General features: G+C 51.4%; 1 protein-coding gene across 1 annotated transcript in view; it reads left to right on the top strand.

Annotated features, from left to right (window-relative positions):
• The window catches only part of SLIT3 (slit guidance ligand 3), a 481,227-nt gene that overhangs the window by 315,584 nt on the left and 142,170 nt on the right, over window positions 1-23,473 (top strand). The window contains 1 exon segment of the mRNA XM_023743480.1: window positions 10,921-10,992. Coding sequence (XP_023599248.1) covers window positions 10,921-10,992 — 72 coding nt within the window.

Genomic DNA, 23,473 nt, shown 5'->3' with positions numbered 1-23,473 from the left:
CACCGAGGTCCTCCAGGCTCCTGAGCCATGCTCTCCCTTCGTCCTCACCCCTCCTGGGGTCTTGGCCGCACGCAGGACCTTGGGGTCAGGTTCGAAAGGAAAGGAGTTACCCAGGAAGAGTGTGGCTCGGGCTGTGGCCGAGGAGCAGACTTGGGGAGGCAAGGGATGCTTCAGAAGAAGTCTCCCTCATCCCTTCTCTCTGCTCCCCACTCCTACCAGGGAGGTCCCTTCCCTCTTTCACTGCACTTGGCACAAGACTAGTGGCAACAGCCTCACACGCGTCGCTAATTAATTCCATCATCGCCGTTCGCTGGGTTCTCCTTCGCTCACATCCCATGCCTTTCAAGCTACATGGCCAGAAGCAGGCTGGGATTAAATATTAGTGTTAACTGCAAACTCGGTGTAAATCTATTGAACTGATGTTTCTATATAAATAAACAAGAGAACAGCATCTACTCTGCTGTGGTCACGCCCAGGACCTCCACAGGTGCGAGGTATTAGCAGCACCTACAATTGCTTTGGATGGAACAGTACGTAGTGCAGGCGGCCACGATGAGAAATGCCGTCTGTGGCAGTAACGTAGCTTAATGGCCTCCGCGGCTGCATACCTCCACACTCACTTCGAGACGAGACACTGGCCCTGCAGCTCAGGGGGCTGAGCTCTTGCTGAATTGCTTTCCTGCTTCAGTAGGAGATAATTTTGAGCCTTTCTGAAGCCATATTGATTTTATAGGCAGATGGCCCCAGGATAGCATCTCACCTTCACCATGGAGGTTTCACTTATTTAATGGGGTTTTGAAAAGTTATAGGAAAGAACAGGCACGTACAAGCCACGCTCCCTTGAGCTGCAGCTCTGCATTGCAAATGCCAACCTCTGGGTAGCTGCAGCCTGGGTGTAATCTCTCCCCACCCCCACCCAACCCGGCATCTGCTATTTCTTCAGTAAAGAGAAGAGTAACCCCAGGGCCAGATGGGTATCCCCGGGGCCATATTGCCAGGAGAAGGGAGGGGTTGTTTAGTCTACAGAACATTTGTCTGAGAGTCAGGCACACATAGGAGATCCAGAGGAGAGCGCCAAGAATGCTCTCTTCATGATCAAGTTGGAGGTCACAGGGGTAAGAATTAGGGAGTGGTTTCAACTGCAGTCCCGTAGCCCTCTGGGCTGCCTCTCTTCTTCCTGCCACTTCCTCTGCCAGCGCCAAGCTGACTTCTGCGAATGTGCAGTCTCCATGAGGGTCTCCAGGCCTTCTGCACAGTTTGGCGGGAAGGAGACTAATCACAAAGCAGATGATGACACAGGTGATCAAGCATTCTCGCTGCCGGTCACCCCTCGGAGCAGCCCCTGTAGCTTGATGCCGAAGTGCCTCCTCCGTCCCAGAGTCTCATTGTCAGCGTTAGCCTAGCCCTAGGCTCAGTGAGTGCCAGGACTCAGCCCCGGCAGGAGGGGGGGCTGTTCTTGGAAATGAAACATTGTCGGGCAAGCGGCCCTTTTCTGGATCGAAGCCATTTCCAAACCTGTTGTACTCTCTCACGCCAGGTTTCAGCTCTCTCCGGAGTTCTGCTCAGCGAAGCTCCCAGCGTAGCTGCTCATCCCACGTCTCTGTTTCCCTCACTACGCCTCTCCCGTTGGAGACTTTATCTGAGTGGCATTAGTTCTCAAGCAGGACATGCCACCAAGGAGACAGAGGTAGAGGATGGGGGGATAGGCCAGAGCTCTTTATAATGTAGAGGGACAATATGGACTTGCGGGGAGGGGGATCCCCATAGCTTGAGATTTATTCTTCATGACCCATAAACCAGGCAATGGCATGGGATCCTCTTGTCTTATTTTCTTCATCCCTCAACAAACCAATTTTAAAAGCTGTGTGCGCGGGCTCATGCTCCGCCAAAATCTCTGAGCACATGAAACTAATAATTTAGTGACGGTACCAGCGGGAACGCCCATGTCACCTTAGGAGCTTGGCCTTCTTTCCGCGTGTATTTAGCAAACAGCCTCCTCCGTTCCAGGCTCACGTCTACCTGCACCCAGGTCCCTAACTCACCTTTAGCCTGTTGGTCGTGGCAGATTTAACCTCGCCCTGGGACAGTTCTGAGTTAAAGGGCCACAGCGCTGGGTGATCTGGCATTTTGCTGGAGATTTCTTTTTCAGAAAAGATAAGAGACACCAACAAGGGACTGTGTCAATCACAGACTCGCTTCCTCCTCCCTGATGCCAACAGACATTAGCCAGAGTGGTAACCAAAAATACACACTTGGAACCCACCAGAAGCCATGTGGGAGAGCACACCCCCACCTCCCTAATGTCGCTGATTACTGCTCCGGCAGGCGTCACCTATGGGATATTATGCCTCGGGACCTATGACCATCAGGCCACCATCTGGGAGGCAAATGAGGGTGCCCAGGGCAGCGATGAATCATGAGGCCAGACAAACGCGCACACTTCACTTCAGAACAATTCCATAAACAACCCCCAGCCCCCACTGCCTCCCCCTTGCTCCTGAGGTTTCATCTCCTAATTGCAAAAGCTTTTTGGCTTGGGATGTCTTTGTGAAGAAGAGAGGACTCAATTTGGGCCATCTCTCTAAAGAAGACACGGGAACAAGGACGCTTCTCCAATTAATCAGCAAATGCTTGGCTCCAGCTTTCGGCCAGAGGATCGATTTACATAAAACTACTTCTCGAGATGAATCTGCCTCCCTCAGCTCCCCCTGCAGTCCCCTTGTCCAGCCAGCATTAGACATGCTGCCGGGTTTCAGATTGACAGTGTCAGTTACGACAATCAAATTACGGATGAAAGCCTCAGAGGGCGGCCAGGGGAGAGGGACGCAGGGGACAGAGGGGGTGGGGACGGCATGTCAGCCGGGAGGAGGGTGACCGCACAGAAATAGGCTTTCTCACCCAAACTCCATTGGGCAGACACATAGCTTCAAACAACAAAAAAACACTAGTCAACATCCTTTTGAACTAGGTGGACACGTCCCACACCCGCCCCCTACCCCCAACCAAAATCAATAAATTAGACCAAAACACCTGATTGGGCCTAAAACTTGGCAGGGGACTATCAGATACAAAATTAGATCCTGCAAGCAGATGGTTTTCAGCACCAGATTTCTGCACACCCTCTAAGGGCACCAAAATCGCGGCTGTGCCCCCTGAAGGGCACATGGTGATGGATGCACGGACTTGATTCCAGTCAGATGCTTGTAGCTGGGGTCCCGGTGATGCTTCCTGGACCACTTCGTTAGGCAGGGCCGTCTGGACAGAACAGAAGGCACAACTGGGCTGATAATGGGAGCTCCCCAGTCCGTCTGATAGCACTGCCTTGTGGGTAAATGGTGGTAATCCCAGGGGTCAGTGTGCTGCTGAAGGGCCCGGCCTCTGCCCCATTGGCGGGGGATGATCCGTCGATTGTAATGCTGTTTCGTGACCATGGAGAGCCTTCTTGGTTGAGCTGCATGTGGGAATGGAATGGAGGAAGCTCCTGTTTGGGCTGGAAGCATCGGTTAGCCCTGACGGGTGTTGGTTCAGAGAGGGTCACATTCAATCCAGTGTCTGGAAGGAGGCCCTGTGCTCACAGTTCAGGCCATGGCTTGTTTCCCTGAATCCAGAGGTTTCTGTCTTGACTGGCTCCCCTTCATATTTCTTGCTATGCACCCCAAACCCCCAAGGAGTCCCACAGATTGGTTCTCACATCTGAAACTCTCTCCCCCTCTTGGCAACGAGTAGGCATCCAGCTACAGCATCCGGCTCCCCACCTTACTCTAGAACTGCCCGGTGCAGTGTAGCAGGCACCAGCCCGCATGGCTGTGGAGCCCTTGAACTGAGATGTACGTAAAGTACACACCAGATTCCAAAGACTCGGTCTAAAAAAAGAATGTAAAGTATCTCATTAATAATCTCTATATTGTTGCATGTTGGAATGATAATATTTTGGATATATTGGGTTAAGTAAAATAATCTATTAAAGTTAATTTTAACTGTTACACTGTTTTTAATGCGGCTAATGAAAAATATGTAAATTGCATGGGCGTCTCCTGTATTCCCATGGGAGAATGCCGTTCCAGAATTAGCTGATTTCCCCTGGAGAGATGTTGGCCTCCGTGCCCGTCAGCCCCGGTCTGGAGTGTTCTGTTGGCCAGCACAGAGGGCTGCTTGTGCATAATTTGGGGGAAATTGAGTTAGATGGGCCCTGCACTTGTCCAGCTCGCCCCCTCGATGCTTTTATGGTCCACATTCAGCCTGATTTACTTACTCACTTTAACCTGGGTAATCCTGACGCACTTGAGTTTGCAATCTCCAGAACGTCTGCCTATAAAGAGACAAAACAGGGCCCCGTTGGTAACTCATCACAGACAAACCCACACCCCAAGGCCAAGTGCAGCCTTCGCAGTACCCACAGCCCTCAGGCCCCCGAGGGACCCTTAGCATCGTGTGCTGAACCCAGGCCTCGTCGCGGTCACCGCTCTGGACCTGCTCGCATCCCAGCTACTTGGTCCTGCTCCTGGCCTGCCCGCCAGGGCTTTCTCCCCCAGCCGTAGCCCTTCTGGAGAGCAGTGGGAAATCGCCTGTCCACAAGGCCCACCAGGAAGATCCTAATCCCTGCAGGTTTGGGAGGGTCCAGGGTACTGTGCTTGCTTTCTCCTGCCGCATTGCTGGGATCCCAGGGAAGGGTGTCAGAGTCTCCACACTGGGCCACAGAGTGGCTTTCTAGAATATAGACCTGCCATTCTCCACCCCTTGAACCATCTGTGAAAGGAGACATAATCCACAATGCCATGATCACACCTAATTTTTTTTATAAAGGGATCTTATTTCTCGCAGCACCATCAGTGAACACTGACAAGGTAGTCCCTGAGTCCTCCTATGAGGACTGTCAACTCTTGACATGCCAACTCTTGGAAACATCTTCGAACTGTCCTGATTTCTATCCGACTGTCCACTTGGAAAGATAACACCAAAGCACTTGACGAATCAGGCCTGCCTCCCTACAAGGGCCATGACTGATAGTGTCATCTTTCCCTCCTCCCGCCCCCCTCCAAATCTAAAGGGCATTCGGGGCCTCGTGTCAAACCAAGCTGTGCATTCTTTTCCATGTTGGTTAGGAACAATGTGCAGTGTGAGTTTAGATACATACAGGCTTTCTTCTTGTTGCAGAGGAGAAGCTGAACAGCAGCTCTTGCTTTTTGAGGTGTCTGGGTGTTTATTTTACCTTCACCTATGCAAGGGGTCTGTGCAATTGTATCAGGGGTTGATGAGAAGGCCAGCTCCAGGAGGACAGGAACTTGGTCTGTTCACCTCTGTATCTCAACACGTTACATGGTGTAGCACATAGTAGGTGCTCATAAAATGAATTGAGTGCCTACTGTGTGAGTAAAATAAGACTCTGAGCTGACATTTACTCAGCTGGTATGAAATATCTGAAGGGTAGGACTTTTCTCATGAGCTTCTCAGAGAAGGCATGACACGAGGAGCTCTTATTGATGTCTTTCATTCAATAACTTAGAGCATCCGGGGAGCAAGCAATATAAACTCCTGCTGCCGTGAAATGTTCAGAAGCCCAACTGGAGCAGTGGGGATAATTGTGGTGTTTTGTCCCCCACTGAGACTCTGATTCTCTGGATCTCAGGAAATGACTCAGTTACTCCGTGTGATCTCCCTGGGACAAAGGATGCCATTGACCAGACACCCCACTAGGGGCACCAAGGCTTCTGAGCTGGGTTAGATGCATTTGGTTTTGACCGTGACCCAACTGCAAACACTTAATCTTGCTTATTAAGATAAATTGTCTGCAAAAGAAATGTGCCTTTTAAAATGATTCCTCCCTGAAGTCCACATTGTAAAATCCCCAGGGAACAGTTTTTCCTGCTTGTCTGTCCCTCCTGCTGTATGAGTAAGCAAAGCGATACCTTCCTCTTGGTTTCTAGAGCGGAGTGATGTGCGATAGTTACTCTACAATGGGAGCTGGGGATGAGGAGGGCAGGGGTCACCTTTGTCTGGGATGGTAGTACTGAGAGTACAAGAAATTGTAGATTCATGGATTATCCATCAGAAATTCAGAAGTCCCTAAATGAATGTTGATTGATACCTACTCTACCAGTGGGCAGGTTTCTTCCTACTAGGCAGTGACTAGGACAGTAATTTTAATATAAATTCAGCCCAAAGAGAATGAGAGTGGTAATCCACTGCCCTGGTCCCAAATCCAGTCATGGTTCCAATTATAGTGGATCCAAATTTGCTAATCAAGATTTGATTTTTTTTTCTGAAAAGGCACCTTGTTGGTCTCAGTGCAAGGGGTTTGGGGACTGGGTTGTTTCCATGTTCTTTGGTGGCCTCTTGATCTTTGGTCCTGGATATGTCATCTTTTGGGAATGATTTTTTTAATCTTCTGAGAACTTCTTGATTCAGGAGAACTGCCCTTGAAACCTTCTTAGGAAATGCTTTGGGTTGGAGTCTGGGGCCCCCTTTTCTGACACTGGCTCCATCTCCTGCTTCTTGGACTTTGTAGCAAACTGTCCTTGGATTCCTGGAGTCAGCTCATCCCTCCCCCTGGAGAACAGGCCGAGCGAGCGGGGGAGTTGGCACTTCTCTCTAACCAAGGGCTGCCGGGTGCAGGGCTGCAGAGGTTAGAGACAGGAGCGCCCAGGGGATTGGGCTGAGCCAGGACTGGACCTAAGTGTCCTGTGTTCCCCTTCTCCATCCTGTGCCCTCCCTCCCTTCGTGGTCTCTCCCAGGAGCAGTTTGAGAGCACTCCCTGAGCTGTGTCTGCTTCTGAGAGCGTCCACACGAAGGCAGACCCCGTTCTCCTAGACTAAAAAAGGGGTCCTCCTTTCTGGATGATCGAGGAGGGAAGCCTTCATCCCTCCCCCGGATCTTATGGAAAGAATATTAGCAGCATTTGTGTGGGTTATTCTTTGAAGAATTACAGGCACATGTCCTGAAGGTGATGCTAAACTATGTTTTCAGCAGGGGGAATTCAGGACTCAATGCGGGGAGGGGGATCCAAGAAATAAACACAGCAGTTCCCTGTCTACAGGGCTCCAGGTGCAAAGTGCACACGGGTATCAACTCACTGTATCCTCACGATTAGCCTCTGAGGTCTGTAAAATAGCTGTCCTCCTGTAAACATGGGGAAACTGAGGCATGGGACATGTCAGCGGTTGGCATGATGATATAAGTAGTAAGTGGCTCCACCCATGTCAGAAACGAGAATTCTCCAAGGTTGAGGGAGCTTCCAGCCCCGTATTGTACCTTCTGGATAACTGGAGGTTGATATCTGGGAGCAAACCGCCCCGCCCCCCACCACCACCTCCCAGAAACTGCTGCTGAACACAGACAGGACTTCCTGGAAGCACGAACGTGACCGAGATAAGCACATCATCCCCAGGGGAACAAACTGCCTCTGCATCTTGCCTATAACCGTGGGGTGGGCAGGGCTGGGGAAGGCGGGGACTGCCACCACCGTTGCTCTGAGAACAAAGCAAGCCTGGCATCGCAGGGAGAGGCCCGGACGCGTTCCCTACGCTCCGCTGGAACTAGACAACCTTTCAATCCATTTAGCAAAGTGTCCGCAGTTCCCGTTTCGGGGTAGATGGAGCAATAATAAATCTGCAAAGAAAGTTAATCTGTGTCCAAAGCATTTTAGTAAATTAAAAAGGGGGTGGAGGGGCAGAAGGGGGATATATCGATTCTTGCCAACTTCTGTTTGACTTACTGTCTCCTTAATAAGTCCTCTTTGGTCTTGAGTTTTTGGATGGAATAATCTGTCGGTTAATCATTTTCCGGAAGCAGGAAAATGCACTTTAGCTAATGCAGTTCCCTTTCATGCAGAGCCCGAATCACTTAGAAAGGCATCCCAATTCATAACCCCACTTCCCAACCAGGAAAGCCTTTCCCACCAGCTTTCTCCCTTTATCTCCCCGGAGAACCCCAGCACACCTCCCTCCCACCCCACGCCAATCTCGTACCTTCCATCTAATGTTTTGTGTTTTTATTTTTTTTAAAGCAAATTCCTTTTCTGGTCACTTCTCCACATGTCCCCTCAGGAAGGGTGAGGTACTCCAGCCCCAACAAGTAATTGGCCGGAACTAGGCTCTCGGGCACTCCGGATAGATTTTGTTATTTTTATTTAAGTGTCAGCCGAAAATGGTGGCTCTTGTCTCTCACAGGGACCGTACTTAACAATAGCTCCGTGCTCCGGCATCACGCTGAGATAAACACACCCTCAGGAACCCTCACAAAGGCCCCGAGATAATTGCGAAGGGACAGTTACCGAAAATGAAGCACCAGCCCCGAGCCTCCTCCACGCCCCATCAGTAACACCATTAAAGCCGTCAGTTTGTCAGCCTACTGGAGGTATTTATGAAATCAATACACACTCCCGCAGATGGATGGCGGCCGTATTGTCCGCCGGAGAGGAGAGGCTCAATGGAAAATGAAATTAATAAAATGTATAAGCAGATTGTCATGGAGAACAGATAAATTCCCTACAATCTACTGTTTTGCTCAGCTGTGGCAGGCAGGCAGTGGGGGGGGGGGGGGAGAAAGCTTAGCCTGGGCTCCTTAGACTCGGAGCAGGACTCGGAGAAAACAGTGAGCAGAAACCCAAGTGGCCGCCCCGCCCAAGCGCAGGATTTTGCCTGTGTAGCCACTTTTGTAGGAGATTTCCCAGCAGCTCCATCAGATGTGTCTGCTTAAATATTGCTTTCTCCTCTGCATTCCACCGTCCTGCAAACCAGGACCTTCATGCAATCGCTGTTCTGTCTGTGTGGGGGGGGGGCCTTAGCTTCAGAGGGGTAGCGCATTGCTGGGGTGTGTGTGTGCCCCTTCTTGTCGTTTCCAAACATGGTTGGAGGGGGGGGTTCTAACCCTGTCTCGGGTCTGCTGCCCCCGCCTTTATACTGATCATCAGCTGTTCGCCGAGTGTGGCCTGAGGGTGGCCCAAGTGGGCACGGATAGAAGCCCAGCCTGGGAGGAAAGGGGCAGGGCTGGTTGTCCTGGAGGACCAGCCTCCGCTCGCCAAAAAAAACTGGGCCCATTGTGGCTGCCGGAGCCTGGGGGACGGCCCAGATGCCCGTGGAAATTGCATTAGTTGGATGACAGGACCCCAGCCCCCTTCTCTAGGAGGCTGATGGAGAGCAGAGGCGTGGCCTCGGTGACACTGCCGACCTTTGCTGTCATCGTGGGCTTTGTTCAGCGCCCGACTGCAGGCTGGAGCCCTGCTCATTGAATCAGGCCCAGCCGGGGGAGCCTGCAACCAGGCCCCGCGTGCATCTAAATTGACTTACATCAGTTTCAGGCCGAGGAAACTGGATTTGAGAGGGGGAGGCACCCTCTTATTCAGCCCCAGAAGCCACACGTATTCTGATCTGCACCCAACCCCAACTCTGAGCCTTGCCTTGGAGCCTAACAGGGTCCCAGACAACCCCCAAGGGTCTCAGAGTCTGCCAGTCGCTCAGAGTGGCAGCTCACCTCAGAGGTGGGAGAAGGCAAATGCACGCCTCGCCTCCGTGTTCCACTTTCCATCCATAGGCCCAGGTTTTGGTGGAGGATGGTGGTCTGGCCTCTCTTTCCAGCTGCATCTGGAGCCGCCTACAGCCATTGCTTAGGTATCCATGGGAATGGGCACAGGGGTGTCCCTGGGTGCACTCCCACTCGAGGACACCTGGCAGTTCAACACGTGTTTACCTGTGACCCAGCACGTGCTCCCTGTAGGACAGGAAAGTTCATCCTAGTGTTTCCTAAAATAGCAGTGTGGGACCATATAGCCGTCTAAGCAAGTGGATGATATACAGGCATTAAACGTGTTGGCATAGATGTACTGCTAATGACATGAGCAGATGTTCTCAATATAGTAAGTGGAAAAGAAGTTATAACAGACTATATGCTATGAGATCATATTGGTGAAATTTATATATAAATTACTCCTAATTGGTAACAGTGGTTATGTCTGGGTAGGTAAAAAAAATTTTTTGCCTTAATATCTGAAGGTTTTGGTGTTCCCTTCAAAATAATGGAGAGATATAACTACAAATATGCACGTGTGTGTAGGTATATAATATATGATTGGTCTATGTCGCTATAGATATACATGTATGTATGATTGATTACTCGCTGAGATCCCAGGCAGCCTGAGGTATGAGTGAAAACAAGTGCCTGTGTTTGGTCTTGCAAAAATATACATATATATAAATAAATAAAACTGGAAAACAAAATGGAAAAGACCTTATGGGTCTTAGGAAAGGAACCTGAGGCTTGGGGAACTCTTAAAGAGGACCCGGCAGGAGGTTTGGGTTTGAGCCAGCTTGGAGAGTTCCTTGCCCTCCCTCCTTGAAGCAACACCTTAGCGCTGCCTAATGCGGGGGGAGGTGCCAATGGGACCCCCACTTTGGATGGTTTTGTGGAAATGCAATTTGAATTCATCATGCCTGTCACTATGATGACCCAGGAGGCCCAGAGGACTCTAAGCGGCAGAGATGGTTGGTCCCTGTCAGAAAATCAGGAGGCCAGCTCCATTCCCACCCCCAGATGACAAAGGCAGCGGGTCCCTGAGAGATGGGAGATGGAGAGGTGTTGACCCTGCCATGGGGGAGGGACACGTGCGGGAGGAGGGGCAAGGGGTCGTCTCTGGGAGGTGGCAAAACACAGAGTTGGGTGCAGTGTGTGCAACAAATAACCCAGCGGCTTGGCTCCTGGCCTGGAGGTGCGAGACCACCCACAGAGCCCGCCCTGGAGGCGAGCGGCTCCCCCTGGTAACCATTCCAGCAAAAGCCATCTCTAAGGAACAATGCGCAGGCTTGTGGCAGCCTGGGGCCTGAGACTAAACAGTCCCCCAAACAGCCTGCACGGGGTTTTGTTATCGTAATGAGATGCAGACAGAGCCGGCCTGGTGGCTAACTCGGTGCCTCTCTTCCTCTTGTTTAGAGATCTGAGCGAGAACCAGATCCTGGGCATCCCGAGGAAGGCGTTCCGCGGCATCGCCGACGTGAAGAACCTGTAAGTAATGTTTTCGCTGCTTCGCTGCAGATGTGGCTCTCAGGCCAGAGCGGGGGCGCGGGAGGGGACAACCAGGCGGTAGGCTGCGCCCTGTGCCGCCTGGGCCAGGCGCCTTGGAGACCCTGAGGGGTGTGCTTCAGTGGTTTCCAGGGAGCACACGTCGAATGCCACGACGGCTCCACACAGTCCTGTTCCTCCTGGCTATTCGGCCCCACATATGAGTGTCAGTGTCTCAGACCTGGGTCAGAGCTGGCCCTGCAGTAGTTCTGTGTCCTGGGACTCAGTTCTGCTTCTCCCAGTGTCACCATCATCTATAAAACTGGGCTGATAGCTGGGTGGGGGTGCTGATGAAAGTGAGAAAATATTTAAGTACTGCGTGGCACATAGTAAATGTTCAACAAATGGGAGCCTTGATGATGAGGATGATGATGATGGTGGTGGTGGTGATGAAGATGATGAAGATGAGGACTGTGGCGGTGATGATTATCAGGAACCTGGGAGACAGAGAAAGATTCAATTCACTAGGTGCTTGGATGTTGTTGTTGTTTTAATTTGAAATAATTATTGATTCACAGGAAATTGCACAAAATGGTAGACAGGTCCATGTGCTGTTTCACCCATTTTTCTCCCAATGGTGGCATCTTACATAACGATAGTTTAATATCAAAACGAGGAAATTGATGTTGTATATTCCACAGACCTTATTCTTCAGATTCCACAGTTTTACACACACTCATTTGTGGGTGTGGGTGTGTGTGTGCTTGCACACACACATGCAGTTCTGTGTAACTGTCTCACATGCCTATCCCTGTGCCCATGGCCTCACTCCATGCAGGACCATTCCGTTGCTGCATTTTGAACTTGCCAGATAGCCTGGTGCTGTCAGCGTCTCCTCGCCCATAAGGAGCGTGCCTTCTGAATGTTCTACCCGCACCACTGTGTCCATGTTGTCAGGACCTGAGTGTGGAGAGGGGCACAGAAGGGCTGGTTGGTGTGAGCGGGCCTTCCTGCCCCGGCCTCCTCCACAGGCCCACATTCAACTGGAGACGTCTTGAAGGAGGTTTTTAAAACTACTTTCGCCGTCTCTGTTCCCTCTAAGGACAGTAGGGATTTGAGGGGACTGGGAAGGTGATGGTGGCTTCCAGGTAGAGGCGACCTGCTTCCCCGCCACTGCTGGGAACTTGGTGGGAAGCTCTCCATGTTAAACATGCAAAGCACACAAGAGGGCAGAGGCATGTCAGGGTGAAGGGCGCAGAGGACAGGGAGGACTTTGCAAGGGGAGCCCAGACTGGAGGCTGCCCACCGCTTTGTCCGGACAGAGGCGTATGCCCAGGAGCAGGAGAGGGCGGGCAGGACAGACAGCCTCAGAGAAGGTGACTCAGCATCGTGCACATAAACCAAAGCAAGCTGCTGTGCTAAGGAGTCCCAGAAAGGACGGCAGGAGGGGAAGTAGAGACCCTCTAACCCCCAGGTCAGCCTGAGAACACTGAGGCCCAGAGAAGGGCGGCGCTGAACTCAGGGTCAGCCAGCTCCTGGAAGGTCGAGCCCCAGATTAATATTTTACGTATATAAAGTGGTCTGTCTATCTGTCGGATCTTATGGCTCTAATCTTAAACGGGCCAGTTAACAACCAAAAAACACCCAAACCGTGGTGATGTATGAACAGGGCTGTGTAATTCTGCTGCATTTCTGATTCTCGAGAAAGTGGTTAAATCTCACAGTGGGCCTCAGTGGTATCTGGAGGCTTGGGGTTTATTACTGTTGTTTTCCAGTAACATCTTTAACCTCACAGAGGCCTCGGGAGCGCAAAGATCCGAGGTTCTGCAAGCACAGGCTCCCGAGTCACCCAGGAGCTGCCGTCAGGCCTCCTTCCCGGCCACTCAGCAGTGTGTCACTCAGGGGCATGAGCAGAGATGATCTCTCTGGTTTATCCCCGGGGTCAGCATGTGGTCCTGTGGGGAGAGGGGAGGGCAGTATACTCACCGCTTAACGGATGAATTAACCAGGAGAACTAAAGACGGGTGGGTCACCTGACACCTCTCATCAGTTCGGTCAGCACACATTCGTTGGCCTGAACTTATAAGTCCCAAAAGGGTAATTCCTGTTCTCAGGTGGAACTGGGGGCAAGAAACACAGGCAGACAAGAAAGTGTCCTGTGATTTAACAACCCGAGTGAAAAGTGGCACATGAGTGGCTACGCATAGTAAAGGGCTATCAGAGCTCAGAGAAGAAAATAGCGTTGGGCAGCGCTGCTAGTATCACGGCTTTGGGGTCTGATAGATTGATGTCTGATCCCCAGCTGTTCTGTGCAGCAACCTTAAGCACAGTACTTGCCACTTCTGAGCCTGGATTTCCTCCACTGTAAGATGAGGATAAGAATTGTACTTAATCTTCTGGAGTTTTTGTGAAGATTAATAAAATAATGTGTATGAATAACTTAGTGCTATGCCAACATGGAAGTTATTTAGGAAGTTCTAGCTCCTACTATATATTCATTCGTTGTTATAATTGTAAAGACTTTAGTTGGGCCTGAACAATGATCGGAATTCACAGCATAGACAAGGCAAACTGTGTGTGGAAAGTGTGGAGGAAACCTGTGTAAGGTGAGCCCCAAGGACACAGACAGAGCCGTCTGGTGGGAGTGGGGTGGTTATGAGGCAGAATAATAGGTGATGAGGTTAGAAAAAAAAAGAGGAGGCCAGGTGGATGCGCCTCGCCTGCGAGGAGTGTGGACTTGAGATGCAGATGCTAAGAGTTTGGCGGGCTTCTGGCCGGGGATAGGCCGCGATGAAATCGTTGGCTGTGGAAGAGACACTTAGGACAGGAGGAAGCGGAAAGGGGAAGGCTGGGCTGGAGGTGGGGCTGGAGTTCAACATGAGGGATCAGGGCTGGCACTCGGGATGGAGCCGTCGGAAGTGAAAGGAGGAATCCATGGGGGCCAACTCAACAGAGCTTGTCGAACAGTGAGTTACGGGCGCCAGGGGAAAAGAAGCTACGGGCTCTGACAACGCAGAGAATGATGGCAGGTTCTCACAGCCATTCATCCATGCAGCCATCAGAATATTTTTCTGAGCCTATTAAATGCCAGTTCGGGGGAAACCTAAGGTGAAGTAGATAGATCTGTGAGCTCCGCCTCCTTGGAGCTTCCAGCCCACGGAGATTGGAAGGTGAGGCGGGAGAGCCAGGCTGGAAGGGCAGGAGTCGGGCGTGGAGTGCTGTCACGTCCTCCCTGGACAATGTGTGCTCAGAAACTCGGGGCCGACGTGCCATCCGGTTCCTGCTGGTCTACGGGCCGCAGCTTCCATGGGTTTTATAAGAGGAAGTCCAACTACTAGTAAATAATCTTACAGTCGTGAGAGAAAAGGTCATGTGGGTCATTAGAGATATCGGATTGGAGCTGAGGAGCAAGTTCAAAGAGGGGAACATCTGGTCAAGATGATAATGAAGTTGTGCGTTTAAATCTGTATCCGTACATGCAAAATGGGAAGCGCTTTGCAGAAATGACGTCTGTACGAAACCTGTTAGGGAAGCACTGCCCGTCCTACTAGACCTCAGCTACCCGCAGGCAGATTGTCTTATGAGTGATGAGTGGCAACTGTTAAATCCCAGGAATGCCCATCCCCTCCTCAGTCTGTTCGAGACCCAGCTCCCAGGCCCGCCCTCCTCTGCCCCTGTGTGAGCTGGGACTGTTACTTAAGTAATAGGAGTAGCAGATACATTATTGGACAAGCGGGTTGTGAAGTGACCGCAATTGGGCCTGTCCATGATTCCATGTGCTTCATTAAGAGGAGAAAGTCTGCCCGGCGTGGCTCAGTGGTTGAGCGTCAACCTATGAACTAGGAGGTCATGGTCCGATTCCCGGTCAGGGCACATGCTTGGATTGCAGGCTCAGTCCCCCGTGCAGGAGGGGCGTGCAGGAGGCAGCCGATAAATGATTCTCTCTTATCACTGATGTTTCTCTCTCTCTCTCTCTCTCTCTCTCTCTCTCTCTCTCTCTCTCTCTCCCCCCCCACCTCCCGCCCCCTTCCTCTCTGAAATCAATAAAAATATAATTTTTTAAAAAGAGAAGAAAATCCAGGACTTTCTAGTTTTTAAAAAATATATATTTATTGATTTCAGAGAGGAGGGGAGAAGGAGAGAGAGATAGAAACATCAATGATGAGAGAGAATCATTGATCAGCTGCCTCCTGCACACCCCCTACTGGGGATCGAGCCCGCAACCCAGGCACATGCCCTTGGCCGGAATCGAACCTGGGACCCTTCAATCCGCAGGCTGACGCTCTATCCACTGAGCCAAGCTGGCCAGGGAAGACTTTCTACTTTTTGTCACTTTGTCATTGTGACATGGATTTTCTTTGCTTGCCCTAACATTCCCCTTCAAGAAGGAAGAGTCTGTGATGTCCCCACTTTCCAGATGAAAGAGTTCAGTTTCAATCGGCGGTGCAATTTGCCAAAAGTCAGCAGACCCCAGCAGGCCGAGGCCTCCCCGCCGAGCCTGCCCTCAGTGGCACACCCGACCGTCTTTTGGACTCTGTGCATTGAACGTCTGTGCACACAAATCCCTCCTCACTCAGCCATGCCAGCAGCAGGGAGAATGGGTGGTACCAGGGGCTGCTGGCGAGCGAAGGTCTGACTCACAGAGGCAGGGAGGCGAGCGCACAGCTCTCAGCAGAGCGAGAGAAAGGACGCAGGTGCTGGGACCCTGTGGGAGTGTGGAACCACCCTGCACACTGGTGCTGAGGGGATGGGGTACCCTGCCCCCGGGCAGTGCAAGGAACCCCCTAATTGCTTCCTGCTTCTCCAGAGATGAGAGAAAATAATTAGCTGGGGACACCACTCTGCAGTTACTAAAAGGTGACTTTATGGGCTGGTCCCACTCTGCTGCTGCCTGGAAGGGGGAGACAGGCTATACTTAAAGAGACAGGCAGTTTGATGAGCAGATTGATGTGGAGGAAGAGCCGCTTAAGAGAGACTGGCCTGTAGATAGCCCAGGGGTGGGGAACGTCTGGCCCGCGGACCATATAAGGCCTGTGAAATCATGTGGTCTGGCCCTGCCAAGGCACTAGGGGTGAGTTAATTAAATGTATGACCAAATACATCAGGCCAATTTTAAGTTGATAATTTGGTATGGCCCATGAATGATATTATACATATCCAAATGGCCCTTGGCAGAGAAAAGGTTCCCCACCCCTGATAGACCAACTCTCAACAACACCTGTCTTACTGCTGTGTGTAAACGCTGTGGTAGGTGCCATAACAGACAAAGGCATGGCAAGAAAGAAGCGAGAAGGAGAGGGAGAGGGGTGAGGCAGGGGGAGGGAGAGAGGGAGGAAAGAATCAGGAAGACATAGAGATCGGGAGAAAATTAATTGGGGCGGGGGGCAGAGATGACAAGCCACAGTCCAGCCAAGCGTAATAGGGAAAAGGCAAAAACCTGTATAGATGGTTGTTGTTTGGTTTTTTTATGTCCCTTTGGCCTGTCTTCCTCAGCAGTTGTGCTTTCCTGTTTTTTCGGTTTCTATTTGCCAGGACTCTGTAGGACATGCATTCCAGAAGGGAAAATCAATAGCCCTGTCCCTGGCAGCGCACAGAATTCAGAATTGACGGCTTCAACACAGGCTGGGCGGGCAGCCTTTGTGTTCTCTAGTTTGTCTGTGTGGCTGCACTGCCCTCCCGCTTCCCGAGATGAATGAGGGCCGTCTCCGCCCCAGGGAGCAGGCAGTGATCTTACGTGAGGCTGAGGGAGGTGTGGGGAAGGACACGAAGCACCCATTCCACTGGCCGCATCTCTTTCTGCTGAGCTCAGCAACCACTCCTTCTGTCCCTGCACCTGGGCCAGTGCTCACTCTCCTGGTCCTGCCCTGCAAGGCAGCACGTGGTCTGGGTCCTCTCTCAGCGCATCATGCTTCCCATGCGCCATTTCATCCCTTCACACACCAAGCTCCTTCCTGCCTCAGGGCCTTTGCACTTGTTCTTTCCTTTGCCTGGGACCTGCTAAGCCCTCGGACCACTGCACAGTTGGCTCCTTCTGATCCTTCAGATGTCAGCTCAATGTCGCCTCCTCTCCAGAGTGGCCTTCCCTGACCCATTTAAAGCAGCTTTCCAGCACCCACTGCCCCTCTTCTCTACCCCATTGCCCAGTTATCCTATATAATAAAGCCTAATATGCTAAGTGTCCGGTCATCCGGTTTTCCGTTCAACCAATCAAAGCGTAACATGCTAATGATATGGTAAGACCACTCAACCACTCACTATGACATGCACTGACCACCAGGGGGCAGACGCTCCAACTGGTAGGTTAGCTTGCTGCTGGGGTCCAGCAGATTAGTACTGAGTGAGACTGGCCAGACACACCCTGGAGCCTTCCTGCTATCCCTCTCCAGCTGGCCAACCTCCTACGTCCCTCCCCACCCCAATTGTGCACCGGTGGGGTCCCTCGGCCTGGCCTACGCCCTCTCGCAATCTGGAACCCCTCAGGGGATGTTGGAGAGCCAGTTTTGGCCTGATCTGCAGGCCAGACCGAGGGACCCCACTGGTGCATGAATTTGTGCACCAGGCCTCTAGTATTTCAGAATGAATGTGTGTACACAGGGACCCTGCCTGTCTCAATCACTGTGGAATCCCCAAACAGTTCAGCAGAGAGTAAGGCGGACTAAAAAAGTAGAAGGAATGTACTTATTCTTTCATTCCTCAAGTGTTTGCGGTTGGCCTATTACATACAAGAAGTCATGTACAATTGTTAACATGTTTAACATGAAAGTAATCTTATAGACAGAATAAAGCACCGTCCTTATCCTCGGAGGACTCACAGACAGTAAGTGGGCAGGTGCAGGACACTGCTGGAGGTACAGCAAGGTGGGAAAGCCCAGGGAGACAGGCCTGATTCAGGCTTCACTCAGGAAGTGACATGAAGTTGGGTCTTGAAGGATGAGCAGGAGTTTTTCCAGGGGAATAGCATTCCAGGGGGAAGCACCAGCACGTGAAGAATCACCAACCTGTGCCAAGGCGCAGGGGCGTATGAGCTGCCAGAGATTCACGGATAGAGCGCAGCGAGCAGGAGAGGTGGTCATGTATGCGATTCTTCAGAGATTATGGGCCTGAATCAGGCCAAGTGGAGCTAAAGAGGGAGTGTCTACAACAGAGACCTGCGGAGAAAGCCGACAGGGGGGCTGAGCGGGCGGGTCCATTGAGTGCCTGTCACAGGGCTTATGCCCCTCCCGAAGATGTCCACACCCTGATCCCTGGACAGGTGACTGTGTAACTTGCATGGAAAAAGGGACTTTGCAGATAGGATTAAATTAAGGCTCTTGTGCTGGAGGGAGAGATTATCCTGGATTATTCAAGTGGACCCAGTGTAATCAGAAGAAAGAGGCCATGCTGGCCCTGGCTGGTTGCTCAGTGGTTAGAGTGTCAGCCCACAGACCCACAGGTCTTGAGTTTGATTCCCAGTCAAGGGCACGTACCTCGGTTGCATACAGAAGGCAACGAATTGACGTGTCTCTCTCACCAATCAATGTTTCTCTCTCTTCCCTCCTCCTTCCTCTCCTCTACTCTCTCTTTGGGTGAGAAAGAGGACATGCTGGAAGCCAGGGGAGAAAAGGCCACAGGCTGCAGAGAATTAGGACAGAACCGCTCTTGGAAAAGTCAGGGAGACAGTTGCTCCCGAGAGCTCCCAGCAGAGCACAGCCCTGCCCACACCTTGGCTCGAGCCCAGGGAGACTGACCTAGGACCTGGGGCCTCCAGACCACGAAGAAAGTACATTCTCATTGTTGTAAAGCCACTACATTTGTGGTGCTTGTTACAGCAGCAATAAGAACCAGATACCGATACTGCCCTCAGGCTGCCACTTAACCTCACGGTTTTCATTTCTTCATGTTAAAGTAAGTCATTGATGTGTGGTGAGCAGTGGATTTCAGTTTGTATTCTGAGAAACTCCAGTGCTTCAAGAACCCACAAGTGGAAAGTTCCTTTTCAATCTCGATCAAGTCTTAAATAGCCTCTGTCGGGCAGTAGGGCTCACCCTGAGATTTTGTGTAGCAAAGCGTCCTATTTAAACAAGCAAGCTCAGAACATCACTGGGATAGACAGCTAATCTGTCAGGTCCCTGGGCATTTGTAAAGTGTGAGAACTCCTTGAGACCGTCTTCCATCAGGGAGGAGGTAGCTTTGTCATTGAGACAAACTCAGCAGCAGAATCAGGAGGCCAGGGCCAGATGGGGGTGGCAGAGAAGAGGTGAGGATAACCCCAGGCCCCCGCTCCTGGAAGCTGGACACCAGATTGAGGATCTAGACTGGACTGACCTTCGGAGGAAAGGAAAAGAGAGCTCTGGATGTTGGCTGGGAGCTGTTTTCTGGAAGGCAGCTGAGGGCCTCTGAAATCTTTCGGACATCCTTGGGCCTTAGGCATTTCTGCAGGAGGTCTGAGTTCAGCCAGCGTTTCCACACGGCCTCCCTGCTCCCTGCACCAGAGAAACAGCTTTGCCTCTCGGACATGGCTGGTTCGGGAAGGATTCAGTGGGGGGAGGCTTGGTCAGCCACAGGGCTCAGGAAATGTCCGTGAGTCAAGAAGTCATGTGGGCAGACTGCGGGGCTTGCAGAGCCTGAGATCTCAGCTGGGCCCCTCTCAGGGTAGAGGCGGATCTGTTATTGAAGCGCCTCATATCAGAACTGACAAATCCACGTGCGCGGTGCCACCACCCCAGAGTGAAACATGTGGGCGTGTGCCACAGCGTTCAGCTCTGTAAATGGACAGCGTGTACAGCCTGTCCGTGTAGAACCACAACTCTTGGCCATTATTAACATTCTCCTCTAAAGCTCTCTCTAACCAGTCCCCAGGCACAAGCACGTGAACCACAGTTACTTCTAAAGGCCACGATCGGTTCTCAGGTTCTGTGTCTGCCAGGACCACTCCCTAGCCAGACAGATAAGTCCCCACCGGGTAAGGTTTGGCTTACACAGCACATGGCACATGATCCGGCAGCGGTTCGGAGTGTTATACCTAACTAGCATTTCACTATGGAAGTTTGCACTTCTTTTTCCTGCTCTTAGAGGCAGCACCATTTCCGGGCTCAGGATCTTAACTTCTAAGATCCCTCTAAAGTCCGTAAGTTAACCTGAATTGCTCACATCTGTCCCCCACCCCTCACCCCACAAAGAATAAGCAGGGACTGTCTCAAGAAAGGAATAGCAACCTCAGACAGACACTCATTCTTTTCAGTGGATGAAAAGATCTTACAGAGCCCGGACCACGTGCCAGCCTCAGTTCTTATTAATTTCCTCCTATCATCTCATTTAATCCTCACGACGGCAAGTTTGCAGCGGCTCCACCCGAGGCACAGGGATGTGAGGTGCTTCACCCAGGGGCACATGCTAATCGGGCAGAGTGGGGATTTGAACCCAGAGCGTTTAAATCTAGAACCTGTAACCACCATGCAATGCCGCCTAAACTCAGAAAAGCATTTAATGAAAATCAAAAACCATGGACAAAATCCCACCTCCAGACAAGTTTTATTTCCTCTTTCCAGTTCAAAAATCAGTAAATTTTCCTTGAAACATCTGGACTTCCCGCTTCCCTGGAAAAATCAGTGGTGTTACCCGCAAGCGCCCCATCCTGCGTGGCAACAACAGAGCAGAGCTGAGCTGCCTGCTCCCCACAGACATGGCGAGTGCTCTCCGGTCCCCGGCAGGCCTGCCTCTCTGGTCCTGCCAGCGTCCAGAGCATCCCCTGGCCGTGCAGAGCACCTGAAAGGAAGCCCACCCCAGAGAGAGCCCCGACTCCAGCACAGCAGCTGCGGTTTCTTCCTGTGCTTTGCTGCTCGGGCACCCTGCTTCCTCTGGAGCCTTCGTTCCCTTTTCAGGAAAATGCAGCTGGTTGACCATTTACTAAGCCATAAATTTTCCTGTAGGCGTTAAATGAGATGACAAGTGAAAAGGACGGAAGATGGAGTGTGTCACAAAGTAGATGCTCAATAAATATTAATATCCTGCACCCCATCCTGTCATATCCTCTCACCTGCATTGGCGCAGAGGTTAGCACACACTGGCTCTGCTGGCGTCTGGGACTGCAGGAGAGGCAGGGTTGTTGGGTTGTCTGGGGGGTTCTCTCTGATCCAGTATATTGCAGGTAACCCCCTCCGTAAGGGACTGTAAACTCATATACTGCGAGTTGACAAATGAGAGTTGGACTCCGCCCGAGTGCTGTTCACAAGTACCAGAAAGTGGTGAGAGCCATGGCTAAAGGGACCGGCCCTGTCGCCGGCTCCAGCAGGTGCACGGAGGCCCAGCTTTCACAAGTGTTTTTTCATCTTTCTAAAAGAAGCAAGCTTAGAGTTCTATGTGAAATCATCTGATTTTGAAATGTTGGCATCTAGCTCACCATCTTTTCCAACACTGAGTATTCACATGGTGCCGGCTAAATCACACCACCTGTGGGGCAGGTTCAACCGCAGGCCCCGACGTGAGGCTGCCTCCGCTCCCCTGGGAGAACCTGTCGCGGGAACGGAAGAGAATGGAAGGGGCTGGTGTGTTTCCCAAAGCCCCATGTGTCAGTCATCTGATCCTTGCTAGTGTGTTGGACGGTTGCTAATGATTCACCTTAAACCAGCTGAAAGCCGCTGTCTCCAAAGGCCCTGAGAGAGTGGCTCGTGGTGGCAGTCAGGATGGCCGGAAGGGCCGTCTGGGGACAGACACACCTGAAAGTGCCTGGCATGGGTCATGGCTAATTGTGCCAAGCAGAGCGCTGACCCTAGACTTGAACTTCCATTTCAATTACATCCCATAGTGTTTCGAGGCCAAACACTCTGTCGGGAACTGGGTTTGCAGCATCAGGATACGGCCCGGCCTATTCCCGGAGTGGGTGACTTTGCCATGCTTCTTTCAAAGTCATGGCCCAGCGGTCATCGTCAGTGAAGTGTCCCGAAGCCTCCAAATCCCAAGGGGCAGACACCTTCTTCACCTCGGCTCCCGATTGTTCATTTAGACAGACAGAGCTGCACGTGGTGAGTAACAGCCAGTGTGTCTCTGCTGCCCCCAGCATCGGCTCGACCCCGTCATCGACCGCCTGTTCTTTGAAAACCGGCCAGAGTCCGGAGCTCACAGTCCAACAGCCCCCTTCCTCCCTCTCTGCCTGGCCCGCCCTAGAATTCCCCTTTAAAGTAATCCTTGTAAAAGTGACCATCGCGTTGTTTCATCGTAGCATGTGCAGTGTTTCCCAGATGGGATTTGAAGGCCACCTGCTTCTCAATCCCCAGGACCTCATTAAGAACACACGCCCTGCGTCCTGTCAGTGACTGAACCAATCTTAATTTCCGGTCGAGGAACAGAACTTGGCACTTTTAACTCGATCCTCGGCCGATTCTATACCGTTGGGGAACCACTGGCAGGCGGAATCAGGACTTGGCATTGAGTGAGGGGCGTCTGGCTTGAGCAAGTTGCTAATTTCTCCAAGCTTGGCTGTTTTCATGGAAACTAAAGGTAGTACCTACGTTAGGTAATGTTTGCAGAGTAGTTAGCACGGAGCGCTTCCAGTGTTATTATTATTATTATTTCATTTAATTGTGATACCAGCCCAATGGAATAAGTGGGATTATCTGTCCTTTAAAGGTAAGAAAGTTAGACTCAGCAAGGCTAGTTTGCCAAGACCACACAGCAGAGCCGAAATTTGAACCAGCGTTAATCTGACCCAAACTGTTAACTATTCTTAAAACAATAGTAGGAAATCCATCTGGAATTGCAAGGAGAGTTGGGGGCCTGGAGGATTAGAGAAACCTGGCCCTGTGTGCCAAGCAAGGGCCTCCAGGCTATGAAGGCTGTGGCTGGGGCTCCTGCAGGCACCCTCTATGCCTGTGTTGCTCTTAATTTGTCAGCCCCTCGGAATGCTGTCAGTGGCCTGGAGAAGGGCAGGCCTCCCGGGGAGTAAGGTCTGAGCACAAGGCTTCCCTTTCAGTTACTTTGGGGCTTTTGTTTCCCCAGACAGTGGAGGGTGGAGGACCTCTGGTTTTCCTTGGAACCTTTTCGGGGTGCCTCCCTGTGCGCCCTCCGTGCTGTGGTTGGCTCTGGACCAGCTTTCAGCTTGTGCTGACTCCGCTGTCCCTGGCAGGGCGGTGAGAGGGTCGCCATCAGGGCGAGGCTAGTTTAACCCACACTCTTGTAGGGAGAGAGAAAAGGGCGTCGTAAAAAAGAGAGGCCCGTGCTCCCAGTGCTTCCTCAGACTTGCTGACTCCGCCAGCTGCTTCACCTGCGGCTGGGCTGAGCGGCAAGGTGACGCCCACTCCTGTCTGTTAGGAATGAAAAAATCAGTTTCACACAAGGAATTAAACTGTGAAGGATTTAGCCAATATATCGTTAAGATTTCTAAAAATCAGATCTTCAAACCACATGTTCCCATTTATTAAAAATATAAAATAAAAGATATGTTTTAAAATGTGAATATACTAGTATATGTATATTTGCATGGAAAATAAAGTCTGAAGGATAAAAACCA

This window comes from Myotis lucifugus, unplaced genomic scaffold, assembly GCF_000147115.1.
Source record: "Myotis lucifugus unplaced genomic scaffold, Myoluc2.0 scaffold_394, whole genome shotgun sequence".
Classification (NCBI taxonomy): Eukaryota; Metazoa; Chordata; class Mammalia; order Chiroptera; family Vespertilionidae; genus Myotis; species Myotis lucifugus.
The sequence above is the reverse complement of the archived record's forward strand: the minus strand, read 5'-3'. Positions and strand labels throughout refer to the sequence as shown.